The 23,965-nt window shown below is 36.6% G+C and overlaps 1 protein-coding gene across 1 annotated transcript in view; it reads left to right on the top strand.

The window, feature by feature from the left end:
• The window catches only part of MET (MET proto-oncogene, receptor tyrosine kinase), a 110,827-nt gene that overhangs the window by 68,633 nt on the left and 18,229 nt on the right, over window positions 1-23,965 (top strand). The window contains exons 6-15 of the mRNA XM_079150518.1: window positions 453-613; window positions 2,752-2,854; window positions 2,965-3,101; window positions 3,795-3,956; window positions 4,860-4,959; window positions 8,755-8,973; window positions 16,466-16,612; window positions 18,505-18,661; window positions 18,841-18,981; window positions 22,310-22,540. Of these exons, the coding sequence (XP_079006644.1) occupies window positions 453-613; window positions 2,752-2,854; window positions 2,965-3,101; window positions 3,795-3,956; window positions 4,860-4,959; window positions 8,755-8,973; window positions 16,466-16,612; window positions 18,505-18,661; window positions 18,841-18,981; window positions 22,310-22,540 (1,558 nt within the window). The remainder of the gene's footprint in view (window positions 1-452; window positions 614-2,751; window positions 2,855-2,964; window positions 3,102-3,794; window positions 3,957-4,859; window positions 4,960-8,754; window positions 8,974-16,465; window positions 16,613-18,504; window positions 18,662-18,840; window positions 18,982-22,309; window positions 22,541-23,965) is intronic.

Genomic DNA, 23,965 nt, shown 5'->3' with positions numbered 1-23,965 from the left:
ACTGTATAAGTTTCTTCTTGGGTGGGGAGCCCCATACTGCACAGAACAAGGCATATATTGGACCATGGCTTACAGGGCCTGTGAAGGAGCTGGGATCATTTGGATCTGGAGACCATGTTACAAGCAAGTAACTACTCTGCTCAAAAAAGCCCAAGAAATTAATTCATTTCCGAGTGGCCCAAAAGACCCCCATTCCCACCCAGGCTGCCTCTGCTCTTGGTCCCATCTCTAGTCCTCCTGGAAACGGCTTATTTCATAGCATGATCAGGTGGTTTTAATGTTTGCTCCAGATGCTCTGGAATTTGTAACCCTTGTCTTTAGTAAAAATTCATCCTTTACTAGATTGTGGGAGAATGGAAGTATTTCACACTATTTAAGGATACATTGTCTTCCACACATGAAAAACAATCATACGCTGGATTTTATTTTAAAGTTCTACATTATTCTTACAGGTTTTTCCAACTAGTGCGCCCCTTGAAGGAGGGACAATGCTGACCATATGTGGCTGGGACTTTGGATTCAGGAAGAACAACAAATTTGATTTAAAAAAAACCAAAGTTCTCCTTGGAAATGAGAGCTGCACCTTGACCTTGAGTGAGAGCACAAAAAATACGTAAGGATCTTAAAGTGTTTTGCTGGGGTGGGCTTGGAAGCTTTGTTTTTGAAAGAGTGTTTATAAAAAGAAAAAATGGTTCAGAAAGCTCATTTCTTAAATTAATGAGGGCCTTGGCCATCAGGTCCTTTGTGGGTTTGTTTTGTTCTCTCTCTGCTTACTTATGGGGGTTAGGGAAAGATAAAGGTCATATGGTCTATGTGAAATTTTTCAACCATTTATGTAACAATGCTTCAGAAATGGTCTGGGTGGATTTGAAAGAGTGACACTCCATCTTTAGAGTCTTCGAATACAGTCTTCAAGGCATTTTTTTTTTAATAAAAAATCAGTAAGAGCTCAAAATATATATCCTATCTTTCAAATTCATCTGCTAAACTTTGGTAGTGTATTGAAGTCACTCAATCACATATTTTAGTCTCTTTTTGGATGAACTGAAATTTATATTCAACTATTTGTCAGCACTATTTATGGGGTATATTTCATTGAGCCATCCCCAAAGTCCTGGGAATGGTGATGTAATTCTTATTTGACAAAGGAAGTCCCTAGAGTTCAGAGAGGTAGCTAATCCAGAGAGTTAGAGTCAATAGGCTTTCAAACATAGCTCTTCAGATCCAAGACCCACACTTATTCTACTAAATGGTACATGTACTTTTTTTTTTAATTTTTACAGACTGCATTTTGATTCATTGTACACAAATGGGTACATCATTTCGTTTCTATGGCTGTACATGATGTAAATTCATACAATTTGTGTAATCATACATATACATAGAGTGATGATGTCTGTCTCATTCCACCATTTTTCATACCCCTCCCTCTCATTTCCCTCTACGTAATCTAAAGTTCCTCCATTCTTCTCTCTTCCCCACCCCCCGACCCCCATTATATATCATCATCCACTTATCAGGGAAAACATTCGGCCTTTGGTTTTTTGGGATTGGCTTATTTCACTTAGCATGATAGTCTCCAACTCACGCATTTGTCTGCAAATGCCATAATGTTATTCTTCTTTATGATCGAATAATATTCTATTGTGTATATATATTACAGTTTCCTTATGCATTCATCATTGGAGGGCATCTAGGTTGGTTCCACAATCTAGCTATTGTGAATTGAGCTGCTATAAACATTGATGTGTACTTTTTTTAAAAAGTTTTTTTAATGGTGCATTATAATTTTACATATTAGTGGGATTTGTTACATATTTGTGCATGCACATAACATAATTTTGTCAATAAATGTTTATAAAGTTTATAGAATGAACTCTATAAACTCTGCATTCCATAATAAACAGAAAGTCCGGAAATTATCAGCTATTATGTAGCAACAACAACCAAAGTTTTATTTGTTGAATCTTTATGGCCAAATCTATTCTATCAAGTGATTATTTTATCTAAAAACGGAATTTACTCCAAGGTTATAAAAGATCTAAACCTTTTCATTTTATTGAAACATCAATTAATGTCATATATGTTGACTCAATGACAAAACAAATTCATTCTAGAAATCTCCCTTGTAAGTTTTCCAAAACTCTTAATTACTGCATCATAAATTAGGATCTGCAAAAACAAAACTTATTCACTCTCCTTTTAAAGTTACTTAAGAAAACAAATTATATGTAATTTTTTTCAGAACTGTAAGATTATTGTTCAAAAATAATTTTATGGAAAACCCATCATAATTTTCATTATTCCTTGAGTAATTTAAATAAATGTTACAAGTATAGCCACAGAAATGTACCTGATGACAACTTTGATGGAGGATTTGACTAATTTGTATCTTGGACATTGTTTCATATGCTACTGAAATACCATTGCTTCATCTTTAAGTGTGCCAAACATTATCCCTACAATTTTACAGGCTTAGATTATGGTATACTTCTCATTTGGGGAGATCTGCATTGATGAGATCTAACATTTCCTATTTTAGGTGTGTAAATACTATCCTGCAGTCAGGATAAAGTTCACATGCTAGTACAGAAATCAAATTATACAATTTTCAGTCCTAACGCTTAATGGAACTCTGCTTGCTACTCAGAGTAAGTCAGCTCATTGTAGAGCTCATGTCCCATCATAAAGGACAGCCAAACCAGAAAATGCCTGTGGATTTCTAACATATTAAACTTTGCTTTTTTTCAGGTTGAAATGCACAGTCGGTCCTGCAATGAATGAGCATTTCAATATGTCCATAATTATTTCAAACAGTCGGGGCACAGCACAATATAGTACATTTTCTTACGTAGTAAGTCTAAGCACTCTTTTCTCATGAACTAGGATGACTGATTTTTACTTAGTCTATTTATACTTATGAAACTAACAAGTCATTTTGTTTTGTTGCTATCTCCCATTCAGGATCCTGTGATAACCAGGATTTCTCCAAGTTATGGTCCCAAAGCTGGAGGGACTTTACTCACTTTAACTGGAAAGTATCTAAACAGTGGGAATTCTAGACACATTTCAATTGGTGGAAAAACGTGTACTTTAAAAAGGTGTTGTGAATTTCTTTTTTGTTGCATCTGCCAAGTTACATTACTGTCTTTACCTAACAAATCAAGCCACGTTTGTTCTTTGTTATGTGGAGAAAAATCAAGACCTTTATTATTTATTCTCTTGCTAACAAGGTTCTCTCCTTCCCAAATCCATCTACTCTTTTGCTGAATTTTTTACCCTTTCCCTTTTTATTTACTAATCCCACTTTTGAGTTTTGTCTTCCCATTCATCCTTTTTTGTTATATCTCAGTATCAAAACCTTATTGTGAGTTTGAGGTACTGGTCATTGACAATACGTTAAAATAAACAGTTCAAGTGAGATTTAGAATAAATGACTTTGGAGAGAATTGGGGGAGATTGGGTTTAGAAGGAGGTTGCATTTCTGCTTCTTGGAGTTGAAAGAGATGAGTTTCCTCAAGTGACAAAAGTACTTTAAAGGTTGCTGAAAATGCCAAATGTTTTGAAGTCAAGGATGGCCTTTCAACAACAAGGCTAAGTTTGGGCTCTAGTCAAATGTAAACAGCCTACACTAGAAAAGGCTTTTTTCTCAATCTCCACAGGAAATTCCCATTTAGGAGCCATTGAGTTATACCCTTTGATTTATGGATCCTTTATAATTCTAAATTATATGTATCTCTAATAGCAAAGGTCCATTTTCTTATTTTATTTTATTATTTTTTGTTGTCATTCAGTGTGTCAAATAGTATTCTCGAATGTTATACCCCAGCCCAAACCATTTCAGCTGAGTTTCCGGTGAAATTGAAAATTGACTTAGCCAACCGAGAGACCAGCAGCTTCAGTTACCGGGAAGACCCCGTTGTCTATGAAATTCACCCAACCAAATCCTTTATTAGGTAAGTAAAAACTTCTGACGGGTGTAAGAAAGTAATGAACAGAGGGATGATTTGACTATAGAGTCAAGAAGAATTGCAGTTTTATCTCTGGCTTTGATACTGTGGCATTTCTTTTGAAGGTTGCCTCTCCAATTCAGTGGAAAAAAACTACATTTAGGTTCTGAGTATGATTTGACTTTATCAATGCTACTTTATGCCTAGAAGATTTCATCCTATTCTATTACATTTTAAACAAATTATCCTAAAACAGTTTAACATGATATCATGGTACGTAAGCACATGTTACATATACATTAATTCTATACTAACCACAGTCCGAAAAAGTAACAAAAAACCTTTTTTTCTCCTGCTCTTCAGTTGTGCTTTGCACAACTTTTCCCCGTACCAGACTCCCTTTGAATCAGTATCTCATTGGACTCAGTTCAATCGGCCCTATTTCCATTATTTCTATCAATCTATCATCAATAGTTCCATATGTTTTTTTCTTTGTATTTTTTTCAGAGAGAAAAAATTTCTTTTGTATATTTGGTGACTAAAAATACACTTTTCAGGGCTGGGGTTGTGACTCAGTGGTGGAGAACTCGCCTAGCACATGTGAGGCACTGGATTTGATCCCTCAGCACCACATAAAAATAAAGTTATTATGTTCATCTACAACTTAAAAAAAAACCTTAAGAATTTCAATCTTCATCATTTCTTTGGCTTATGAAATATGAATTTTAAGTCATATATTCAAGTTCAATTAGCTGTTCCCGAAAAAGAGTTACCCCTGAACTTCTATTTGATTTTGGCTGTTCCTCTAACACGTAAATCACCACATTCAATAAAAATTGAAACTTTCTCTTAAAATACTTGGTGGAAAGAATATCTCAATGTTACCATTTTTCTGTTTTATTTTGCCAGTGGTGGGAGCACAATAACAGGTGTTGGAAAAAATCTGAATTCGGTTAGCGTCCCAAGGCTGGTAATTAATGTGCATAAAGCAGGAAGGAACTATACAGTGGTAAGTCCTTTGAATGATGGTTCCACTCAGAATTCTGCATCTCTACCTCTACCACCTGGCTTACAGGACAGGTGGGACATTTAGTTTTGTCTTTAATGTTTGCTAATTAACTTTTTATAGCATAGGTGAAATAGTATTTTTTTATTCAACAACTAAAATTATCTAGTCTTGGGCTGACATTGTAAACATGTTTATACACACACATACGCACAATGTTTAGACACATATGAAGATTACTAACAGAGACAGTGTTGCAGTGTTTTTAAAGACATCAGAACATATAAAAATCACAGCATTTCCCCAGCCCCCTAATGCATCATAGAATATTGACCCTTTTGTCCTAATAGAACCCTTGGACAAAGCCTGTGACCTTGCTACAGTATCCCTGTCTTTCTAAAGCAGCAGGTTGCAATGTTTTCTTACACCCAGCCCCACATTCTTCTTATCATTCTTCCTGCCCCTTTGTTAGTACATTATCAGGTAACAAGAGAGAGCATTAGACTAGTTACGTCCTGGAGTGTGGATATTGTTTATTTTTTCTCCGTCTTTCCTTATTTATTTGCAAAGTCAATCAGAACTTAACTGAATACCTCCTTAAAAGTCACTGGCCCATTTAATGCTCTAACAATTTCAGTGGGTCACCTTAAAATAGTCATTTTCATTTAGAACTTAGGAAGGTTGGAGTTATTTCCAATGATTTCATACTTTTTGTTGATGTGTTTCTCTAATCTAGTTGGACTTGTGCGCTCAACTTAGAATGGAGGTTCTCAGTGCTGCGTTCAACAGGGTCTGGACTAGGCAGGTGATAGATTGAATTACAGCACTTTCTTTGAGATTTCTCATCCAATATTTCTTGAAGCCTAAAGCCACCATGTTCTTTAATTACAAAAACCAATTTGGGGCTAAAAATGTCAGGCTAAATCACCAAACAGTAAGGTCATCTCAAATGAGATTTTTCTTGACCTTCTCAATCAGCCACATTGCATCACCTCTAAAGGGTATTATTAGATTTTTATCATATTCCTGAGAGATTGTACTCCAGGGAGTCACCGCATGAAGTAAAGGGCTTTGAAGCCAATCCCCACACATTGCCACAAACAATGTTAAAATACCACTGCTATTAATTTAGAAGACATCAGGTTTCCACAACCAAGATAACAATTTTTCATTAACCAAATAAGAACAACAGTAACCCTCTTTGGTGTTGGCATGTGACTTTTTAAAGTAGAAATCTGAGAAATTATTAATTTATCTAATTGATATCAAGCCTCCATTATTAAAATAATGACTAAATTAGCTTTGATTTCCCTCACCAGCATTAAGATGACACATAGAACAACTCTGAGCTTCAGTCATTTATTATAATCAAATAATTATTGAAAACCTTCTAGGTATCAGAGATGCACATCCCACGGAGGAGCTAGAAAAAAATCTTATCAGGTAACACATCTAGAAATGTAAACTTCTGTTGTTTAAGCCACAAACAGGTTGATATAATAGAACTGTGCATTAGAATTGGACTGGAGCAAAAAATTCAGTGATTCTATTTTACTTTTTATTATTTCACTATTCACCTACCTCACAAGGAGATGTGTGTTCCTTCCAAGTCTGTACCTTATAGAATTTGAAGTTGAGCATGATGAATTGAATATATTTATTATTTAATAAAAAAAACTTGTGATCACATCTGATCTAGACATATATATCCAGTCACAATAACTTTAATCCTATAAGCTCAAAAAAATTTTTAGGGATATATTGTAGTTTATTTTTTTAATTCTTTATTTGTTCTAATTTGTTGTACATGACTGTAGAATGCATTTGTACATTTTGATAGATCACATATAAATGGTCAAATCTTTTAAAATGAAAGTAATTACCTTCTCAGAGTTGGGAGTATTACTTAGTGGTAGAGCAAGCATGTGCCTAGCATGCAGAAGGCCTGGGTTCAATCCCCAGCACCACACACAAAATAATAATAATAATAATAATAATAATAATAATAATAATAAATAATTATCTTCTTAACAAAATGTATATTAATTTGTTAATGCACATTGTATCCCAGAGGCCTGCTGGTTATTGTGTAGTTTTGAATTCTCATTGTTATATGCAAAATAACTCTGATGATAGTAAAATTGTTCATTTTCACTTTTAAAGATGTTAGGAATTGTTTTTAACACTATAGCATTAATTTTAGATAAAACTAAATAGTGTCATATTTTGTTAATATGATATTGCTGTTTTATCTGCTTGCAGCACATTTTTAAATGTAGACTAAATTTTTAAATTATTTTTAAAAGAACATATCAAGCAAACTGGGGTTGTGGCCCTGTGGTAGAGCACTTGCCTAGCACGTGTGAGGCACTGGGTTCAATCCTCAGCACCACATGAAAATAAATAAATAAAATAAAGGTATTGTGTCCATCTATAACTAAAAAAAAAAAATTTAAAAAAAAAGAACATACCAAGCACCAAATTCTGTTTGTGCTTTTTATGAATATCCTGAGGACTTTTTCTATTGTGGCATAAGTAATTGTTTTATCTCCAACTATACTTGTCAAAGAAAAGGAAATCTAAGGGATGTTGTTGCTTGTTTGTCTTTTCCTTAGGGGGAAAAAAAAAACGCAACTGTTTAACCTTAAATATACCACTTTGTATTGCTGGCTTTAGTCTAAGTACAATCAAGAGGAAACCACATTTTCCAAAATTCCATAAATCAGAATTTCAAAGGGGAAGATTTGAAATGAGAGATGAAAGGGCATGAAATAATAATAGCTGAGCATTTTTAAAATAGAGAGCATAGGGAAAGATGTACCAATGTAGAATATACAATAAACATGAAGCAAAACACAAGAGCTAAGACAGTGAGTGTTATTGATAATGGCCTGGGATATATGCAACCTACTCTGCCTCTCAGAGCTATGACCTGATCTAATGAACTCTGTTTGCCAAGCTCAGTTTCTTCAACTGTAAACTGGATGCTCACAGCACCTACCTTCGGGATTACCAGAAGAATTAAATGTTTTGCTTTTTTTCCCAATAAATTGCTTGCATATCTAATTCCAGCTTAGAGTCTGTTTCTCCAAGCTGGAATTAGATATCAAATTAATACCAAAATGTATGAAAATTTCTATGAGGGTGCATTTTTCTTTTTTTCTCCTTTGTTTTCTCAGCTTTGTTTAATGTATTTTGAGGCACTATTGCTTATAAAACATTTTACACAGAACCTAGAACTCGATACCACTACCATCATTATGTAACTAGACATTTACTTACAAGTTTAACCATATGATACTTGGCAATTTAGAAAGCACTTTGCCATGCAGTGTCCTGCATTGTTAATAACTTTTTATTCTTAATTCCTAAATGAGGAAACTGAGTTTCTAAGGACTTTGCCTGTTCTCACAGCTTGAGTTAAAGCTGGGATCTAGACCAAGGATTTCTAACCCCTAAGTCCAGCTGCTACTCAGCCACAGCTGCTTCACAAGACCAGAAAGCAGTCCACCCAGGTTACTGTCCTGTCTTAAGGAAAATAAAATGATGGAGTAAGGGCCAGCTGCCGATCAACATAGCTTATTCTGGACCAGTGAAGCTGTGTTCCTTTGAAGACTGGCTTGTTTGAAAAAATTTGCATCTTCCAAGTTTCTAGAAACGTGTTCTTGTACATTAGGAAATTAAATGCAGATCTTTTTGACAATTGTGTATTTTCAGTTGAAGTTGTGAAATGTGAAAGTTACTATTGATGTTGTCACACTATGTCCTGTTGACAGTGAGTATTTTGTCTTCCTACAGGCATGTCAGCATCGCTCGAATTCAGAGATAATCTGCTGCACCACTCCCTCACTGCAACAGCTGAATCTGCAACTCCCCCTGAAGACCAAAGCCTTGTTCATGTTAGACGGGATCCTTTCCAAATACTTTGATCTCATTTATGTACATAATCCTGTGTTTAAGCCTTTTGAAAAGCCAGTGATGATCTCAATGGGTAATGAAAATGTACTAGAAATTAAGGTAAGAATTGCTTTAAATGCTCTCTGAAGTCATCAACTTGAACTTTATGGACTTCATAGCTATGTGAATTGAATCATTATACTTGGTCATTGTATCTTATGATACATCAGCAAATATCTAAGCTCTGAAAAACCAATCTTTTTGACATAAGACTAAAAGATAAGATTGATTGATTGTGGATTGCTTTTCAATGAAGCATTTAACAACCCTTTCTTGTGCATTTGCTACAACCCTTTCTTGTAGCAAATGCAGGATGCAAATTTATTAAATAGGCTCTCAGTAATGCATTGTCCTGATGATACTATGCTTTCCTCTGGACATTTCCAGACAACTGAATGTGCTCATTGTAAGATACAAGGTAAGGATCATGAAAGTAAATGCGTCAATTACAGTTCCATACTTTCTTATAATACATGGACCTTTCTATCTGGGTGTGGTCACCTCTAAGCTGATTTATAAATGGAACTGGATTTCTCCCACTTTAGGAATATGTTAGTTTCTAAATATAATTTATTAGAGATAAATAACAGATCATCTTTCTAAGCCAGCCTGTTGCAAATAAAGAACACTGAAGTCCAGAGGGTTAAGTGGTTTGACAAGTAATGAAATAGTAGCAGAACAAAGATTGGAATACAGCTCTGTAATGTCACTTCAGTTGTTTTTACTTCAAATAATAATAAAATAGGTGAAATGATCAGAACTTTAATTATCCATAACCCCAGTCATTAAAAACAGTGAAATATTCATCCTTCAGCGTGTTGTAAACATTCAGAAATGTTTTCCTGAAAGATTATCTGCATGCAAATATGAACACGGAGCAATAGGATCATCCTTATTTAGAAGTAAAAGAGGTTGCCCTGGGCTAGGGATATAGCTCAGTTGGTAGAGTGCTTGCCACAAGACCCTGTTTCAATCCCCAGTACTGCAAAAAAAAAAAAAAAGAGAGAGAAAAGAAAGAAAAAATAGGTTGCCCTGGGTCATTTCCATCTTACCAGTGTTTCTTCTGAAATTTTCGTACTTTTTCCACAAGACTTTATCTACTGAACAACCCATGCACGTGCTGCACTCATACATGTTTACTAACCTCACAATTGTGTTTTGCACAATAATTAAGCAGCCCCAGCATGAAATTAAATGGAAGCCTGCTTCAATGAACAGCACGTTTACCACAGCAGAGTTCTTTCATCTACTTCTTTAATTAGTTTTAGAAAAGGAGAAAGAGCTTTTATCACTTTTTTTCAATAAAACTAATCTAGTGTGACCTTTTGCTTTCAACAATTACTGTGTTTGCTGTTTGAAAGATTCCATTTGGTTTTCTTGATGAAAACAAAGGTTTATGTGCAAATAGTTTTACGCCTAGAGAAACTCTATTTTCTGTTCCTGTATCCATGATGGACAGATTAGAGATAAATGGTTCTTTATCTACACTTCCAAGCACAATGTTGCACAGAAGAGAAAACTTCTTTCTCTATAAAGTAAATACCCTTTATTCAACGTCCTCCAAAATTGTTGGACCAAGAAAAATGTGATTTGACATCATCCTCATCCTATTTATGTTATTAATAACATAGCCCAGGGGTTTCTGGAGATAGGCACAAAGTACTTCCTTTCCTTGGCTATATAAAGATTTATTCCTTTTCTCTAACAAGTGTATAGCCCCTGACATGTCACAGAGCGGTAAACAGTGGGGCCAGGAGTGATAGTTTTGGTATCATGATTCAATCCCTTATTCCATTTTTCTTAAGTATAAGAAGGAATCTAAGGTATATAGGAACACTTATGCATTTGTTGTGACAGCAGTTTAACCCTTTATCAGTTTCTAAAGGTGATTACATTTAAACCTCTGCCTTTCTTAAGGCAAAAACAAAAGAAAATGAACCATGAAAAGAGAAGACTTTTTCTGGATAAGCAACAGTGTGTTTTTATTAAAAGAAAGGCAACCATTTTATATCATATTAAGCTCATTCAGTTACCATTCAAACCATGAGTGTAAAGTGTGTTTGTCTTCCATCAGTGAGAGTGCTGTGAAAAGAACCATGTGTTTGGAATGAGATTTACTCTTTACTTCCAGGAAGAGCTCATGCTCCTCAACCAACTGAAGGGATTCCTTGGCCAAAGAAGGTATTATGGGAGTTTCCAGCTCCAGTTGTAAGAGTCGCCTTAGTGAACAGTTAACCCAGTGACTACACAGTGTGCAGAAGGGCAGCCAAGTTTGAGGCAAGAGAATACAATAGGTGCCAAAGATCAGTCACTCCTCAGAATGAATCAGAAGTCCCATGGATGTAGGAGGTAGTTCATGAACAAGGCTTCAAGTCCGTGAGGCCAGTTGTGGACCGAGTGCATGGTAGAACACAATGCCCCCATCAACAGCAGCTCACATTTATGAGGAATTTTACAGTGAATGCAGTACTTTGACCTATATTATTTCATTTGAATTTTACATGGACCTATGAGGCTTGGAGGTTGGTAATGGTTATCCCCATTTTTAGTTAGAAAAACAGGTTTAGAAAGATTAGTTTACTTGTCTTAAGGTCACCCAGAGAGCAAACAACAGAACTAGGGCTCACATTCCACCTTCCTAAATCCAAACTCCAGCAAGTTAACTAAATTGCAATGCTTCTCATATTAATGTTCATTTAATGTATGCCAAAATAAATAAAATACCCTTCATAAAAGAGAAACTCTTCTATTGTATGCTGTGTAGATATAGACATCTATACAGTTCTTTAAGTGAAATAGCTCTAAACTTTTCACAAATATCTAAATATGATCATGTTTAAAGAAACCTTATCTTATGTGACTTTTTGTGCGTGGACATGTTTTATGGAAAGTAGACAGTAGAGATGTACATGAAATGAGGATGACCTGACACTGCCCTGGAGCTTTATCTTATTTTGGTGCACATAGAGATGTATGGTAATAGATATGCTTCAAAAGGCCAGTATGGAGAACTCAGCTCAAAAGGGGGCAGAGGTTTCAATTTGCATTTCTCTTACTACTAGAGATGTTGAACATTTTTTCATATATCTGTTGATTGCTTGTAGATCTTCTTCTGTGAAGTGTCTGCTCATTTCCTTAGCCCATTTATTGACTGGGTTATTTGTATTCTTGGTGTAAAGTTTTTTGAATTCTTTACAGACTGGAGATTTGTGCTCTATCTGAAGTATACGTGGCAAAGATTTTCTCCCACTCTGTAGGCTCTCTCTTCACATTGCTGATAATTTCCTTTGCTGAGAAAAACCTTTTTAGTTTGATTCTATACAATTATTGATTCCCACTTTTATTTCTTGTGCTATGGGAGTCATGTTAAGGAAATCTGATCCTAAGCTGTCCTCCCACCCCAATTAGAATGTCTGCTATCAAGAATACAAGCAACAATAGGTGTTGGCATGGATGTGGGGAAAAAGGTACACTCATACATTGCTGGTGGGGTTGCAAATTGGTGCAGCGACTCTGGAAAGCAGTGTGGAGATTCCTTAGAAAACTTAGAATGGAACCACCATTTGACCCAATTATCACACACCTGGCCTATACCCAAAGGACTTAAAATCAGCATACTACAGTGATGCTGCCACATCAATGTTTATAGCAGCTCAATTCACAATAGCTAGACTGTGGAACCAACCTAGAGGCCCTTCAATCCCTTCAATAGATGAATGAATAAAGAAACTGCAGTATATATACACAATAGAAAATTATTCAGCCATAAAGAATAATAAAATTATGACATTTGCAGGTAAATGGATGGAGTAGGAGAATATCATGCTAAATGAAATAAGCCAATCCCTAAATACCAAAGGCCGAATGATTTCTCTGATAAGTGGTTGACGATACTTAACAGGGGCTGGGGGAGGTAAGGGAAGAATAGAAGGATGGATTGTGCAGATGGAAATGAGAGCCTGGTGAGGGGGCAGGGGAAGGAAGATAATATGATGAGACAAACATCATTACCCTATGTACATGTATGAATATGCAAATGGCATGACTCTGCTTCATGTACACCATTTGTGTACAATGAATCAAAATTTTAAAAAAGGAGGGGGGCAGGAAGATGAACTGAGGTGGGAATAGGGACTCAGTTATAACACGGTGAACACAAGAACAAATGTTGAGAGCTCAGGTGGAGGCCAGGCATCAGTAACTGAGCATGGAAAAGGTCTAGAAGGGACCAGATAATCCAACCAGAGGTGGTTTTCTTCCTTCCCGCCACTAATTTACCGCAACTGCAGGCCAACCTCAGTCACAACTACCCCGAGGCCAGTTCTCACTCCAGACTAGATAGAAGGGAAGGGGTTCCTTTCTCAGGTCACTGGGTCCAGCATCGAGACTTATTTGATGGCACTTACATCTTACTGTCCAATAGTATATCCCTGGGCTGCACACAGCAGGTATTCTGTGAAAACATGTATCCCAGGGCACATAGGCAGCACCTGTGGTTCCACAGTGGCTCTCAGTAAGGTTCCCCAAGTACAGAAGTAGTAAAGGTCCCCAGCAGCCAGTGAGGAGACCAGCTTACATTTGGTTAGCCCAGCTTTCCTCAAATGTACTTGGAACTTTTTCCTTCAGTTACCTGTTGTAATCTTGCTGAACTCAGTTCTGAAAGTTTCTGTGAAGATTCTGTGGCCTGGATTCTAAGCGGATACTCATACTCCCAAATGAAGTGTTTACCTCATTCAACCCACCAAGTCGCTGATTTTCTTCTGGCAACCTCCCTGAGCTGAACTGTTCCTGACTTGGTCCTGCTACCAACTTGTACCTTGCTACTTTTGCTGACTTTTAGACTCATCTCACACCACCTGGATGTGAGAAAACATGCAGGATCTCTTCTGTTATAATGCTGTTTTTTAACTCTTACTCATTTTCATTCCCATTTGCTCCATTCTGTCACCATTTCAGACCTGTAGCATCCCCTGACCTGAATAGATTAGAAACATTATGTCTCTGTAAGGTGGGGTGGTGCACACCTGTAATCCCAACAACTCTGGAGGCTGAGGCAGGAAAATTGCAAGTTCAAGCCCAGCTTCAGTAACTTAGCAAGGCCCTAAGCAACTTAGGAAGACCCTGTCTCAAAATGAAAAATAGCAAGGGCTGGTCATGTAGCTCAGTGGCAAAATACCCCTAAGTTCAATCCCCAGTACCAAAAGAAAAAGAAAAAGGTTCTCACCTGGCTAGAATTAGAGAAGAAGAAGACAAAGTATATCCTAATGTAACACATTGGCAACCACTGGTATTCATTTTAGAAATGCACCCTCTTTGCCATTACAGTGAAGCATCTGTATTCATCTTTATGTTCTCAGTGTTGAACCCTGGGTCTAACACATGGTAGATGGTAAGCCAGTTTTGTATCAAGTAAAATTTGATCTCCTTTGTGACCTAGTCCTTCCTTGAAACTTAGTTCTCCGTATAATGCAGGAATTACAATAATACCTAGATGGGGATGTCTTTGCAGGATAGAATGAAGCAATTAACTCTGAATTGTTCTATGTGTGATTAAAGATCAGAAAGCTCCTCTTCTGTTGCTTTAGGATGGAAGTTTGTTTCGTTTGTTTGTTATTCCCACAATCCCAGAGTGCTGGGACTCGAACCCAGGCCTCCAGCATGAGAGTCAGGAACTCTACGAGATGAGCTAAATGGCCAGCACTTCTTCTGTTGCTTTAGTTAAAAGCCCATATTTTATCATTTCAGTGACTGAAGAAATGAGCTGATTTTATAAATGTGTTATCTTTCTATTAATAGCTGATAATCAATAATAGTAAGAAATATATAATGACAATTCTAAACATACACATTTTTAATACCTCAATAATGTTATGATTACTTTAAATGACAAAAAGCAGCCTGTACCTTCTCCTGGTTGGAAATCAGCTCCTTTCATACAGCATGGACTGTCAGTATCACTTCTGTGATATCTGAGCTTTTCAGCTTTTAAGATAATCACATACACAAAACTGATGGTAATTTTTCAAGTACGTCATTGCTCAACATTTATTCCTTGGTGTGTGAAAAGAGATTCAGTTGTTCGACTGTATGATCTGCTCTCATTTTGCCTTTAACATCCAAGAAGCTCCTAGGCCTAAAAGAATGAGCATTGGAGATGTAAGTGCAGTGAGTTCATCCCTTCCCCCAACCTTACTTATTATCTAAGCAAGCATTTTAGTCCTTCTCTCATAAATCAAGCCCTCCAGCTCTTTAATCTTTTCTCTGTCATTCTCTGAATTCCCTCCAATATGTGAGTAAGGGCCTTGGCCCTCCTCAGACCTAACCAACAAGTTGTCATTTGAAGCCCCAAAGTGACCTATTAGATTTATGTGTTTCTATGTTGAATTGCCCTGTGTGGCTGACCTGGATCCATGGATTGCTCATACTGCCTCTAGGAATATCATAAGGATAGGGTTTGTCTATGTTCATTTTTTTCTCCTATTTCAGCTTCATGTTATAAGGAAATATCATCTTCCAGATCCTTTTCCTAGAATAATATCTGACTTACCATTCTGTTGAGATCCAGTGAAACATTGTATATAAAAGCAGTTCACCAACTATTAAAGACTATATAAACAAAGTAGCAGGGTTGTAGTTACTACTTGCTGTTTTTTGTCTACGAGAAAAATTATAATAGGTTTTGATAGATTACTCCTTAAAGTAATGACTTGTTTAATAAATAACTGTACTCATTAAGTCTTGATATGAGAAATCATATGCATGTTTGCATTTCTTTCCCAAGGCTAGTGATAGATGTCTTCAACAAAACATTGATGTTTTAAAAATTCCTGATGGTAACTTTAGTAAACTAAATATGTCAAATTGAGTGATTTTGAAAAATCCTCATGTAACAATATAATTGTTCAAACTAATGTAATTGTGCTCTCAAATCATAATGAAGGTCATATGGCATCTTAGGGAAATTTCTGTGAAAATGAATTCATTTATGTATTGGATTCAAGTATGCAAGAAGAATGAGAAGAAACCGCACAACTCAGGAAAGGAATATGTTGACACAGGGCAGCTCTCTGAAGATAGGACCTGGGTATCAGTATTTTTAAAAGCTCTTGGTGTGCTTCTAAAAGTGAAGCCAAGGTTGAGAATCATTGCATTAGGTAGTGGGAAGCAGAGCAGCAACCAAATCTCTATATGACTTCCTTTTTGTCAAACATCAATACCCCATGAAGATAATAGTAAGATTACTATGGGTGAGATGTCATTCGCATAAGAATGAAAAATAAGATTCTCCCTTTCCTCTAAAATCTGATTTATTGACAAAGCTGTATCCTGTAATTCCTAATTAGTGCTTTGAAATGGTCATACTCCCCTCCATCATCCCAATTCCCACAAAAATGAGCATCATAAAATCACATGCCTTTGCAAACAACTTGGCCTGCATTGCAATACATTTATATTCCTCTACAATTGTTAGCATTCCTGCAAACCTGTGAAATGTTAACAGCCTCTTCTGTTTTTCGTTGTTTTTTGTTTTGTTTTGTTTTTTTCCTTCCAGGGAAATGATATTGACCCTGAAGCAGTTAAAGGTGAAGTGTTAAAAGTTGGAAATAAGAGCTGTGAGAATATACGCTCACATTCTGAAGCCATTTTATGTACGGTCCCCAATGACCTGCTGAAATTGAACAGCGAGCTAAATATAGAGGTGGGGTTCCTGCATTCCTCTCATGATGTAAATAAGGATGCCAGTGTAATTATGTCACTCGGAGGCTTAAAATAAATCATTAAAGCTCATTTGTGTGTTGGCTTTGGCTCATCAACTCAGCCTCAATTCCTACTTGTTATTTTAGAAATAGTTTTTTTGTCACAGTGTGTCCTTCCCCAGGCTTATAAGGGTAGATCTCAAAAGTTCTTTCTATCCACTCTGCCTCTCCTTTATGACACACTAATTCTCAGTGAGGATAAATGTCCCTTCCCCCACCTCTCAACGCCTCTGGAGTCCAGAACCAGTGTATCACTGCCCACCACAGTATCCCAAATGTATGGACCCCCATAAATAAAAGAAGTCATATGCACTGGAGAGAGGAGTAAACTATTTTCTGGAAACTTCTATCTTGTAGATAGCTAAATCAGATAATCTAGAACCTGAATGATTTTTTTTTCATTATTTTTAACTGCTTTTTTGTGATATAACTCACATACTCTACAGTTCACTCATTAAAAGTGTATAGGTTACTTTTATGTTATATTTGTTATATTGCATCATTCATATCTTTAAATTATGATAAAACATATAACATAAAATTTGTCTTTGTAACCATTTTTAAATATGAACTTCAGTGGCACGAATTTCACTCATAATGTGTAACCATTACCATTATTTAATTCCAAAATTTTTTCATTACCCCAAACTGAATCTATGTAACCATTAAGCAGTAACTCCACATTCCCTTCTCTCCCTGATCCCCTGGTAACCACTAATCTACTGCTTCTATGAATTTGCCTGTTCTAGATGTTTCATGTGAGTGAAATTATACAATATTTGTCCATTTGTGTCCAGCTTTCTCTTTACTTAACTTCATGTTTTCACGTTTCATCAATATAGCCATGTATCAATACTTCATTACTTGTTATGGCTGAATAATATTTGATTGTATATATACCACATTCTCTTTATACAAGATTAAGTGGTTTTTAAAGGGCTCCTGAAGTCTTCTATAAAGTTATGAAGTGGAGACTTACAAAAGAATTAGAAAATCAAATACTGAATCACAAGATCAGAATTGGAATTTCAGAATGACCAGAAATCAAAAATCATAAAATGTTAGAACTGGAAGGGAGCTCAAAGATTTCCTCCCTGTATCAGAACTGATATAAAAGCCAGGTGCAATGGCCCATGCCCATAATTCCAGTGATTCCAGAGTCAGAGGCAGGAGGATCACAATAAGTTTGGGACCACCCTCAGCAACTTAGCAAGATCCTAAATAACTTAGCAAGACCCTTTCTCCAAGTAAAGTATTCTTGAAAAGGTCTAGGGTAAAGCTCAATGGTAATGTGCTTCTCAGTTCAATGTCCAGTGCCAAAAATTCTAAAAACTGACATAAAAATATTCTGAGATTTTATTGTCCTATAATAATATGATTATTTGCCTCTGTTGGGAAGTCTTTTCTGCCATCCACCCCACCTCCCATATGGGGCAAAATTAATTCTTACTTTTTGTTCGTACTCCCATGGTATAGTTCACATTACACTCTAATAATCTATTTGTGTATCTGTCCCCTCTAATACTCCTTAGTTCCTCAAGATAAAAAACTGTATTTTATCTTTTTATCCCTAATACCTAGTTATAACTACAAACAGCTATGCATCATATAAGTACTTTAAGGATCAATACTTTGAGGGATTAGTAATCCCTAATTATTCAAACACTGAGGCAGAATTGAGGAATCTCTTATTACCCTGAGGCAATTATGCCACTTCCAGAACAGTAGTAACCAAGTGGTATTTTGGGCCCAGAGAAATTGTAATTCTTTCTGAATAGTGTATTTTATATCTATCATGGCCAAATTCTGACTTTTCTTTATTTGTCATTTTTAGTGGAAGCAAGCAGTCACTTCAACCGTCCTTGGAAAAGTCATAGTTCAACCAGATCAGAATTTCACAGGACTGGTTGTTGGTGTCGTCTCCATATCAGTAATACTCTTATTATTATTCGGGCTTTTCCTGTGGATGAAAAAGAGAAAGCAAATTAAAGGTGCATTTTTTTTGTTATTGTTTGTTTCTAGAAGTTCCGTTAAGAATACAGTCATTCCAATTTAACCTTGTCACAGATCCATGTATGCTGTCTCATGCAGTCCATGACACTTGGCATTGGGTAGAGTCTTCAACGTGGCAGCAAAGTCTAACATGCCCTTTCTCTCTTTCTGTTTTAAGATCTTGGCAGTGACTTGGTTCGATATGATGCAAGAGTCCACACTCCTCATTTGGATAGGCTTGTAAGTGCCCGGAGTGTGAGTCCAACTGCAGAAATGGTTTCAAATGAATCTGTGGACTACCGAGCTACTTTTCCAGAAGGTATATTTCAGTTTATTGTCCTGAGAGGTACCTGTATATATACTTCTGTGGGTTGTGGAATTGCTGTTTCTTTTTGCTTTTGCCTTTAAAATTTTAATAAACCTAGAAAAGAAGTAGTTCCCTCTGCCAAAGGAATATTTAATTTGATGCAGAATTACATGGTTCTTCCTTTAAATGAACCTATGTATATATTATATTAATTTCAGAGTCTGTGAGCTCTATTCTCCCCCAAAAACAATTAATTTTAAAATCATTTGAGCAAAGGTAACTTAACTGAGTACAAAGCTAAGAAATTGTGACACTCTCTTTAACAACCCTGGAAGAGCTAAGTTACAAAGGATATTTTTATTTAAATAGAAGTCAGAACTGCTACATTTTTACCTTATTAAACCCCAAACTTTTGAATTATACCACTAGAGATCTTTTGAAGCATTCTCAAGGAACACAACACTTTACCTACAACATTCCAGAATTGAATGTATTTTGAGTCTTATCAAAAAAAAAAAAAAACCTTCATTTATTCTATGAAGCAAGGAGAGACCAACATCACTGCTGTGTAAAACACTAAGCCTAATAATGGTCAGGGTTAACCAGAGCTTTTCACATTGTTTTATTTAAAAATCTCCTGGTCAAAGCAAAATGTCTGTATTGTATCAGGTCCATTATCTTTAGAAGTTACAGGACATGAGTCAAGCACAAGCATTTCCCTGGTTGAATATTTACCATTGGACAAATAAAATGAGTCACGGGCAGATTGGGATCCTGGAAAGTTAGAAGTTGCTCATCCAATGAGCACAAGACCAATGAGGCATTCAACTCTTTCAATACTTACTGCCTCTTATTTTTTGAAGCTTACTGTTATTTCTATAAACATTGTAAACATTTCCTTTGCCTACCTGATTCCATTCACCTTTAGAAATCCATTTATTTAACAACATGGACAAAGCAAACCTAATTTGTAGTTTTGAAATTTAGATCTAATTAGGACTTCATATTCATATTAGTAATTCTAACCTGAGATAAAGTTCACAAGTTCTCTTTTTAAAAAGGCTTTCCTGGGGCTGGGGTTGTGGCTCAGTGGTAGAGCGCTCGCCTAGCACGTGTGAGGCACTGGGTTCAGTCCTCAGCATCACATGAAAAATATAAATAAATAAAGTTATTTTTAAAAATTAAGAAAGTGTTAACACAAATTTAAAAAAAAAAAAAGTTTTCCTAATCTTTCAAACTCCTTACTCACCAAACCTCTGTCATCATTGTTAAGAACAATGAGCTGCTTCCTCCCATCTACTCTGAACCTGCTCCTTAGAGACATGGAGAGGTAGCACAGGCAGAAGAGGGTCACCTGGAGAGTAGAGCGAGGGAATACGCACCAAAAACCTGATGAAGAGACGAACACAGAGCTTTTCTCTTTGACTGCTAGGGCAGCCTGACCGTCTTCTTTCAGAGAGACCCAGAATTCTCTGTGGTGTTACACCAGTGTCACATGTTGGTGGTCTAAATTCATTTTGTACATATTTGAATTTACCTAAAAGCTCAGTAGAACTTCCCTGCCAAAGGACCTTTGTCTTGTGTCCCACTATGGAGTTCCATCAATCCCTGCACCTCTGAGAATTTACAGCTCTGCTCTCTAGGTGCAAAGGTTTGGGAATTAAGATGAAAGGACTGAGTTTAGAGAGGCTCAGTTGCTCTTCCAGCCCCTTGAGGAAGGTTTGGAGAACCTGACCTTGAAATTAAAGGAGGAGGCACTGAACTAGGCTTCCTCCTTCCTTCACTCATTCAACATTTCCAGGTACTTCCTATACATTCCACATCCTTCCTTGACGGTCACCACTGCCCTATTTCCAGCTAGTGATTACCATGACTGTAGGTAGCCCCCAAAGCTTCTCTGGAAGCACTTTTGAGATTTACTGTTCTGGCCAATTATTTATTATTAACCTATTATCCACTGTGGAAAATACTAAAAATGCTTAATTAGGATTAGAAATAGGGTATCACCAACTTTTTTGGCTCAAATTCTGATTCTCTTGTTGATTTGTAAACAAACAATATTAACAATTGGTGCCAAAAGGTACCTCCCCAACACACATAACCCTCTCCTCCATGGAATGCCTCAACACCTGCCTGAAGTATCTTCAGATCATTAATTGTTATGCCCCTTCCTTGACATGTACAGATTCCAGCATCAAGAGCAGAGCAACTGGTGTTTCTCCGTCCTGTTTGGCAGTGAGAAATGTACATTCAGCACCACAGTTCCTTCACCCTGAAATGAAACACAGAAGCAAAAAAAAAAAAACAAAACTTCTTGCAAAAGGAAACCTTGCCTGAAGGTCTTATAAAGCTTCGGTTGTAAAGACTCAATGAGGAATTATGAGGAATGCGGACTCCTGTCCAAGTCCCCTCCTGTGTAGTGGGGATGGCACACTGACCAGGCTGCATCCTCTGAATATCAATAACACTAAATCTATTGCTATCACCATAAAGTGGAGAATGTACCACTGCCCTGAAAAGATTTTAGCTCTAAAAATATGGCCATTATATATGTATATATATATAGGTTGAGCATCCCTAACCCCCCACATCTGAAATCCAACATGTTCAAAAATCTAAAATATTTTGAGCATCATATCAGCATTCAAAAATATTTTGGATTTTGGAGCATTTCAGATAGACTTTCAAATCAGGGCTCCTCAATGAGTTAAATTAATGTAGATATTTCAAAATCTGAGAAAAACTGACATATGAAACACTTCTGTCCCAAACATTTTAGAAAAGCAATACTCAGTCTCTATGTAATTATGTGTATTTTATTCTACATATTTTTTCTTGGCTAGGAATTGCACAATACTGATTATTTCCATTAATAAACACCAGTCTCTCCAAAGACATTCTTTTCATTTTCTTACACGTGAGCTGGGGTTTTATGAGATTAGGCAATTGCTTGACTATCTTTGCTGCTTCCCATTTTTAAGGATATATTCAAAAATAAACTCCGAGCCTGGATTTTTGCTGTTAATAAAAAGAGAAACATCTAAACAAATGAGAAGGGTAAAAAAGCTTTCAAAATGAATGGATTGTCTACTTAAAAGATTTGCAAATGTTTTATAAATGCTTGTATACAGATAAGCCAATATCTTTTCCCAATTTATTACTATTTTTATCAGCCATTTCCTTTGTAAAGGCTATTCCCAGCCTCATTTGATGCTCTAATTACCATTTCTTTAATTTTAAAACTCAGGCTTCACTGTCAATTCAGTTTGCTGCCCCCGTTGCAGCCTCCCTTAAGTGAGGTTTTACTCCTTTTTTCTGGTCATTTTGTTTTATCTTGCAGACCAGTTTCCTAACTCATCTCAGAATGGATCATGCAGACAAGGGCAGTATCCTCTGACGGACCTGTCCCCCATCCTAACTAGTGGGGACTCTGACATATCCAGTCCATTACTTCAAAATACGGTCCACATTGACCTCAGTGCTCTAAATCCAGAGCTGGTCCAGGCAGTTCAGCACGTAGTGATTGGGCCCAGTAGCCTGATTGTGCATTTCAATGAAGTCATAGGAAGAGGTAAGTATTTCCACCCAGCTTTTCGTTAAATACGATTTTCCAGTAAGCATTTTATCTTCTGCAGATTAGGAACTCAGACAATGGCGAAAGCAACTGACAGAGCACTGATAATGAGTGTGTTTGATTTCTGTTCTGTAGAAATGCAGTCTTGCAAATCGTATCCAGGGGGACTTGCCCCTGTGCATCCAAGGCTATTGGATAACTTCCCAAACATGTTATAAAGAAATTGCATTCCTTCCTCATCCTTCTTACACTGGCAACTATAGTTTCTTGAAAGATGTCATATACTTCTTTTTTTTTTAATCATTCTTCTCGATTCCAGTATTTTCACTCATATCTCCTTCTACTCTTTCTTTACCGTGAGAACAGCGACAAACTCTATAAAGTCCTGGTTTATAGCAGTTTGTATACTGCTGGACAGCATCAGAAGACAGGGAATTTATAGCATTCCCCTGATCTGAAGCAACATATATCATCTCCACAATGCACTCCAATTTCTTTATACAAAGAAGAATGAATATTTGTAATAAGCTAGCCAGAGCAGCAGTAACAGCTAACGTAAACAGTATTTGAGGAAATATTTAACAGGAAAAGAAAGCAACCAGAAGCCAAGAAATTAATTCCACTCTTTTTTTTTTTTTTTTCCTTTCTAAAATGCTTTTACCCTAACACTGAATGGCCTCTGATCCCTTTGATTCTGTATGTGCTGCATGAGGTAGCACAGGCATGTGCCAGTGTGATGCAGGAGAAACTGACAGGATTCATTGCCTTCCATGAACACGAGACCTTCTCCTTTTCCTGTGGCGGCATCCAAATATTCCTCAATCACACCCTTCAGAATTTAATTCTGAGCATGCTACTCTTTCCCTAAAAGGGTTTCACTGTTCACAAACATGTTTCCATGTCTCACATCAGAGTAATGTATACTTGTGTTATCAGCCTATAAATCCCAGTGATTTCACCAATTTTGGAGTAGGTAGCCTCACTAATTACATTCCAGTTCTACCCATTGTAAAATTATCATGAGAAGTGCTAAAGTGGCAATTATTGCTCTTTTGAAATAATAGTAATTAACAGTCTATAAATGTTAACTAGTATGTGTTTATATGTTTTTCTCTGGAAGAATGTAAGCAGTCACTCATGAGTGTCGGCTTTATTTTCTTCACCTTTGTGCTACCTAATGCCTGACATTCACATACTAAGCACTCGGGGCATCTTGGCTGGATGAGCGGATTAATTGATGAGTGACTTACACAGCTATCAGATATTTGGCACCTCTGGGAAAAATTATTGCCACTGAATGAAAGGCTACCACTGGGAAAATGATGTGGTTAGAGCCAGAGGGAAATGCATGAAATGAGTCAGAGTGAATTTGCTTCATTTGGGCAACTGCCTTTCAATTTCTGCCAACCTGGCTTACATATT

The sequence above is a fragment of the Sciurus vulgaris genome (assembly GCF_902686455.1).
Source record: "Sciurus vulgaris genome assembly, chromosome: 8".
In the NCBI taxonomy this organism is placed as follows: Eukaryota; Metazoa; Chordata; class Mammalia; order Rodentia; family Sciuridae; genus Sciurus; species Sciurus vulgaris.
The sequence above is the reverse complement of the archived record's forward strand: the minus strand, read 5'-3'. Positions and strand labels throughout refer to the sequence as shown.